Source organism: Dendrobium catenatum, unplaced genomic scaffold, assembly GCF_001605985.2.
Source record: "Dendrobium catenatum unplaced genomic scaffold, ASM160598v2 fragScaff_scaffold_849, whole genome shotgun sequence".
Classification (NCBI taxonomy): domain Eukaryota; kingdom Viridiplantae; phylum Streptophyta; class Magnoliopsida; order Asparagales; family Orchidaceae; genus Dendrobium; species Dendrobium catenatum.
The window spans coordinates 183371-190500 of record NW_021319311.1 but is presented as its reverse complement, the minus strand read 5'-3'; the positions used below and the strand labels follow the sequence as shown (position 1 = coordinate 190500).

The following is a 7130-nucleotide window of genomic DNA, read 5'->3' as shown; positions in this document are numbered from 1 at the left end:
GACCAGCTTTACTTACGCTCTCTAAAGCAACTTCAAGTTACAAAAAATTTAAATTACAGAAAAAGCGCTTAAGAAACAGTAAAAAAAGCCGCCCAAAGACCTTTGCTTCATTGGAACAACTTCTCATTGCGTTCTTTAAGCAACTTTTATATTAAATTCCTTTTCAAAAAACATGTAACTAAAAATTTATTTATAAAGCAAATAAAGTTGTCTAAAGCTTTTTGGACAGCTCTCCTTATTACTTTCTAAAGCAACTTTTTAAAATTAAAATTAGAGTCAAAAATTTGTAATAAAAAAGCTGTTTTAAAGCCAGAAAGAAATTTCACAAACAAAGCTTAACATAATTGAAGTTAACACTCAACCGTTGTTGGGCTCATAACACACAACTCTGCGGCTTACTGGGCCGGGAAACCCAAGCCCACCCAGCGTGCAATGGGCTTGTATTATAAAGAGCAGAGAAGGCAGTTACAACTACCAATTACAATATTACAAAAGTAAGCTGTTGTTTAGTAGAACCGAATATCTTACACATGATAAATACAAATCTCATCTTTGTATAATAAAAATTCCAGACTTGTACTCAGGATTTACTTTTATCTTTCTTTTCTTTATGGCATCCAAGGATGATCTAAACCTTATTTACTCTTATATTAATAATCAATTAATAATTATATAGTAATAATATTAGACTTACTTTTAGAGACGCAAGGTAGGTCGAATGAGTGGGTATTTTAATAGCTCCCAATAGTATTTTTAAGCTACTTTATTTTTTTTAATTCAAATTATTTTTATGAAATTGGAGATGAATTTCTGTTCGAATGTCCCTTACTGTATTTTATTGAAAAAAAAAAAGTTTTTTTGGTTTGAAGGATGCCTAAAGCTATTTAAATGTTCAATTATCATAATTAAATATTATTATTATTTTAAAAGTGGTGCTTGTATCAACAATAAGTTTAAAATTTATTAAAATTTCTTTAAAGTTTTTTAAAAAAGTAATTTTTTATTTATCCTAAATAAATGTTAAATTAAATCTTTATTTTTTATTAATGTTTATTTATTTCAAAAATGTGTAATAAATAATTAAATATGATCATAAAATGCGATTTATTTCCCTTAGAAATTGAAAAATGAAGTTAAAAGGTTATGAGAATAATAAAATTAGAGTCATTCTTTTTATTAATGAGAGTTTTATTTCATTACAGAGAAGGTCAAATAAAATTTTTAGTATATTTTAATCAAAATTGGGAAAAAATGCTAACAAAATGCATTTATTAATATTTTTATGTAAATATAAATATCTATTAATTATATTAATGCTAACATATAAATTTGAAAAATGGAATTCAAACAAATAGACCCGCTTTAAAATCTCTTGAAAATAAAAATATATTTTAGAAAAAAATTAATTAACTAATGGAAAAAATAATCTCTTTTTTTAGAAATATAGAGATTAAAATAATTATTCATTAATTATAATTAGACCATCTAATCTAATGTGAAATAAAAAGTATTTTTATTGTATTTATTTTTATAATAATAAATAAAATAAACAATATGTAAAGTAGGTTAAAAGTGTGCCTGAAATAATTTAATATATTATTCTCTAACTAGATGTAATTAATTTTATATTTATGTCATTTAGTGATATCATTGAAGCTAATAAAAAATTTCATTCGTAACAACTAAGATAGAAAGGTTTCTTATGATTCTCATTTGTTTTTTATATTTTGGGGGCCAAATTGTAAATTAAGAACTAATCATTTATAAGATAATTAATGGAATTTGTTTTACATTATGGGTATGCTAAGATAGAAAAAATTTAGGAGTATTTAGATGTTAAGTGGTTAAGTCTAATGAATAATAATAATAATAATAATAATAATAATAATAATAATAATAACAATAATAATAACAATAATAATAAAGTTTTAATTTGATCATTGAGAAATGATAATCAAATTATTATTTATGAGGATTTCATTTTATTTCAAAATGAAAAAAAAATGAGAAATTAGAATATAAATAATAAAAACTAAAAAGTTACTTACTATCAAAATAAGATATTATTTTTAAAAAATTTAAATAGCTTAATACATAAACTTTTTAAAAAATTTAAATAGCTTAATACATAAACTTCTAAATTTTAATATATTTTAGTGTATTTTACCATAATTATTTTTAAACGAGCTAGCTCACGAGCTATCGAATTTGGTATATATGTTGGATCAATTAAGTTTGACTTATTAGCTCATTGCTCATGAGCTATTTATCAAGTCGATCGAGCTTGAGCAGGCTCATGAGTCAACTTGACTCTTTTACGACCTTATTATCAATTAAGGGTCAATTTGGGATAGCTTTCTAGCTGCTTGGTTTTTCAGATAGCAACCACAATTTTCATTTGGATACTACTTTCTTGTGCTTTCTCACTGCTTTCAAAATTTTTTTTGATGGAAAGCTGCTTTCTGTAACCATAATAACGAAGTTGATCGATTTACCTATAGTAACTTCACAACTAACTTAATAAAATACTGCAACCATCCAAAACAATCCCCTAAATAAAAAATAAAAAATAAAAAAAAGGTCTCTTTTTTTTTTTGATGGGCCTGTTCTACCAAAAAAATCATATCTCTTTCTTTTATTATTTTTATGTTAGCTGCATGGGCCAATGCCCTGAAATTAGTTTAGTTATATCCCTTTAATAATTTAATTAGCTGAGCAAATATATAGTATGATATATATTTAGATAAGATTAAATAAGTTAAGGGATTGGTTTGCTTTAAATGCTTCCCATAAGGGCTTAGCAATTGAAAAAGGCAGTTGGTTAGTAGTGATGAATGCATGGTGGGTAAATCATTTGAATTTTATTTATTTTCTTACAAGGTTTTTGATTAGGCAATATTTATTTTATTAAAGAAAAAAATTAAAATTATCTTGTTTTGAATAATGAGGAGACAAGATAGAAACCTTGTGGTGATGTGATGATTAATAAAAGATATCTCTATCTATATTATTTATATTGTCAATTATCTAATTAATGTATAACACAAGGGCGTAAAATGAATGAAGCCGACTTGTGAGTTGGCTCAAATTTGGCTCGATAAATAAGGGTGTCAAAATGGGTTGGAGAGTTGGGTTTGTGCCCAACTTGGCCCAAATTTGGTCAACCTGAACTTAAACAACAAATTAAACTCAAACTGCCAATAACCCGAATAACCCGAACCTAACCCGCAGTGGCGGAACCACTTGCATCTTTGCCCCGCCTCAAAATTAATTAGAGTTTATAATGGAAGAATGAAATAGAACTGACTGACATATAATATGTTATAGACTGAATATGAATATAGATAAATGGTGTATATATATATATATATATATATTTCTTTATATTTAGTTATTATAATATTCTTTTTCATGCTTTTCATGACAGTTCAATTACACTCTTTTTTCTTCTTTTTTCTTGCTTAATTTTTTTTTTTTTAACTTTTCGTAATATATGTAATTATTTTTATGTTGTATTTGCCCTCCCTCAAAATTGAACCTGATTCTGCCCCTGACATCCGGTATCTAGACCTAATAATTTTCCCCCACAATATACCCCAACCTAAGAGCTCACATAAATTTCTTTTTAAAAAAAATTGGCTTAAATATCATGCATTTTGGGAAGCTCTGCACACCTCCTTTTCTCAACCTCATCCTGAAAACTCAATTTCTTCCCTTTATTTTAAGCATCATTCACTCAAACAAAACAGTAGATGTAAATCTTAAGTTTCTTGTTGACGCCATTGTTTCTTACTCTATAACGGGGCAATACCTGATGCTTTGATTAAATGCAATATACCCATTCAGCTTTTACATTCTTTATGCATAGAGTTTCAGGAATCCACTTCTCACTTATTTTTTGAATGCCACAAGTCTTTTGGCATTATTTGTTACTCCCTCACAGGCCTAATTTTCTTCAGTAGCGAAGTCAATTATCTAAAATTGTGCAATGTGGGAAGAATGAAAAAAAAAAAAAAAACTATTTTTTGTTTTTTCTTTTTGCATTTACTACATTTGGAGATAAAGAAATGCTAGGAGATTTGGTGGTATTATTGAAAGCTCATCCATCACTTATGCTAAAATTAAAGAAGCTCTATTTTACAAGACAAGCTTAGAAGAATTCAGGAGCTATTCAGCAGCTTATTCCCCTAATTTTGATTATGGTTCTCTTCATACATTATTCTTCTAGATGATGCCTATTTGAGTGACATGTTCCTATTATGTTATGGGCTTTGTTGAGTCGGAATTGTTTGGTTTTCTTTCTTGTTATCATATGGAGTTTTGGCGGACTATGATGAATATAATGTTTCCTCTCCCATCCCCTAGGAAGATCTCTATGACAACTAGGGGATGTGGACTCTTCTTCAGAATTATCTATTGAGTTAGAGCTTATCTATATTATTTTGAGTCAACATTTTGAGATTTCTCAAAATTTTCTTTGTCAAATTGATCTTTTTAATTAAGCATTGCTAATTTTGATGCAACTCTTTTTTTTTTTTTCCTGTCATAATATTGAGTTGTAATTTTTTTTAGCTTTAATGCAACTATATTTTCATAGAGTAATGAAATTGGGCATTGCCCCCAACTTTACCAAAACAAAAAATTAGACATTAATCTTTCTCTATTTGTGCCACACAACAATTCTAAATGCTCTCTGGTCAATGAACTTACTCATTCTTAGAGTTTGCTGAGAAAAAAAAAAAGAAAGCAAATCTTCGAAGCATTACTCTCAAATAAAAGCAAATCGCTACCTGATTAGCAACGGTTATATTAAGATTCAAATACAAAAAAACTGAGATTTACAGAGCCAAATTTCTCCAAATAGACAAGAAAAAAGCACGAAAATCGACGGCCAAAGCGAAGCCAATCGTGCTGGTATGTATATATATATATATATATGCTAAATGAAACGTCTCTCTCCCTTTCGGGCCTCTAAACACGCCTGTTTTGCCCCCGTCAAAAGCACCAGCTAGCTAGCTACTCTCTGGTCTGGTTTACAGAGAAAGAGACCAGGAAGGAGAGCGAAAACACGCTGAGCGATGGGGGAAAGAGAAATGATGAGAGACTGCTTTCTCTCTCTTCTTCTTTCCTTCCTATTCTTTCATGCCTTTTAGAATCCTTGATTTTACTGTCGCCAAGGAAGCCGCCGATGCTCGCTTAATGACAGTGTCTTCGCCGGCTAAAACTAACATATAGTGTCCAATGGCTCTCTCGTCTAATCTCTGCTGCGCTGAGGATGCCGAAGACTTAATCTACTGGGGAGTCGATGACGCCGCCGGCGAAGTATCTGTTGACCAAAACGTAACGACTTTTTTCCCGGTAACCGGTGAGAGTCTCCGTTCTCTGCTTGCCGCGGAAGATGGTTATATGCCACAATCGGAGTATATGTCCCGCTATCTGACTTGCTCCGTTGACCTCACTGCTCGCCAGGATGCCATCAGCTGGATCCTCAAGGTATTTTCTTTCCTATTCGACATGGCTATAAACTTGATAGAAATTGAGAAAAATGTTCTCTTGATAGCTCTCTCTCTCTCTCTCTCTCTCTCTCTCTCTCTCTCTCTCTCTCTCTCTCTCAGTTTCTAAGCATTGCACTGTGTTTCTGCTTCTCCATTGTAGGTATCGGAGTTTTACCGCTTTCGCCCAGTCACTGTCTACCTCTCTGTCAACTATCTCGATCGCTTCCTCTCTGTCAGTGTTCTTCCGGTTCCCCATTTTCCTCATTTCCTCTCAGCCAGCTGAATTTCAAGTATTTTCTTGATTTATTTAGAAGTTTTCCTAACAGGGCCAAAACGGGACAGTGCAATGCGCCGGTAGTTGGCCGATGCAACTTTTAGCAGTGGCCTGCCTCTCGGTTGCGGCAAAAATGGAGGAGACAAAAGTTCCCCTGCTTCTAGATCTCCAGATTCTTCACCCCGAGTTCGTCTTCGAACCGAGAACAGTCTGCCGCATGGAGCTTCTTCTCATGTCCGCGCTCCGCTGGCGAATGCGCGCCGTCACTCCATTCGATTTCATTTCATCCTTCGCCGCCGCAATTGTCTTCGCCGACGTTAGCGCTTCCATTCCCTCGTCAGCTTTCTCTCGTTCAGCAGATCTGATTCTCAGCACCCTTCGCGGTAAAAATTCGAACTTGTTCTCCTCAAGCCACCAACGATGTCTCACAATTTTACTTCCTTTGCCTTCTTGTCTCTTTGTCCAAGCAGTCATTGATTTCCTCGGTTTCCGGCCGTCGGCTATTGCCGCTGCGGCGGTGCTCTGCGCCGCCTCGGAAGCCGTCCTATCCTCCGCAACTTATGACTCGAGCATCTTTGAAGATTTGGTCAACAAGGTAATTCCCAATATCAAACTCTCTACATCCACCATCGGTAATTTTAAGCTTAGGTACTGCACTCTCGATTGTCCCGCCAATAGTTCAGGCGGTGTTGGGACCGCTTCGTGATTCAAACCAGACGAGAATTACCCTTTAAATACTTTAACCAATTTTTTTCTGACTTTTCGTGTTTGGATGGCAGGAGATGGTGAGTGATTGTCGCCAGCTAATGGAAGAATATCTGATCGACACGTGTCAGACAGCTCGCCGTGACACGGCGGCACTTCCCGCCGTCGAGCCGCTGAGTCCCGTCGGCGTTCTCGACGCGGCGGCCTGCGGCAGCTGCGACACTCAGAAATCACCCGTCGCCGGTAAACCGAACTCTGACCCCGGCGGCTCGGAATTTCCGCCGACGAAGCGCAGGCGGCTCGCTGACAGCTTGTGTACAGTAATTATTAAGGGCCAAATCACTTGAGAGAGACAATTCGATGATAATTTCTCAAGCTGTTTTCTATCAATTTATAATAATTATTTTATCATGATGAGAGTTTAATTATATCGATGCTAATCATATCATTTAGGTTAACTAACTGTATAATTATAATTATGATTAATTAACCATTTTTTCTCATTTGCTGTGCAAAGCGCAAGCTCACTAGCAATCTTAAGGAATTTTCCTAATATACCCATGGCACTTTATTAAAGGCGTTGCTAGTTTCGAGGTTAAAGCGGGAAATCATAGCAAGCTCTTTTTTTTCTGCTTATTTTATTTTAAAACTTGTAA

The 7130-nt window shown here is 33.4% G+C and overlaps 1 protein-coding gene across 1 annotated transcript; it reads left to right on the top strand.

Moving 5' to 3' along the window:
- The first annotated feature begins 4969 nt into the window (after positions 1–4969).
- LOC110098325 (cyclin-D2-1) lies at positions 4970–6896 on the top strand. Its single transcript, XM_020825129.2, has 5 exons — positions 4970–5493; positions 5656–5727; positions 5822–6152; positions 6240–6364; positions 6549–6896. Exons 1-5 carry the CDS (start codon positions 5242–5244, stop codon positions 6819–6821), a joined length of 1053 nt encoding a protein of 350 aa, XP_020680788.1. The 5' UTR covers positions 4970–5241; the 3' UTR covers positions 6822–6896.
- The last annotated feature ends 234 nt before the right edge of the window (positions 6897–7130 follow it).

Coding starts and splice junctions, on each gene's coding strand:
- LOC110098325 (XM_020825129.2), top strand. CDS start 5,242: ATGGCTCTCTCGTCTAATCTCTGCTGCGCTGAGGATGCCGAAGACTTA. Junction 5,728..5,821: donor ATCTCGATCGCTTCCTCTCT/GTCAGTGTTCTT, acceptor TTTTCCTAACAG/GGCCAAAACGGGACAGTGCA. Junction 6,365..6,548: donor TTGAAGATTTGGTCAACAAG/GTAATTCCCAAT, acceptor TTTGGATGGCAG/GAGATGGTGAGTGATTGTCG.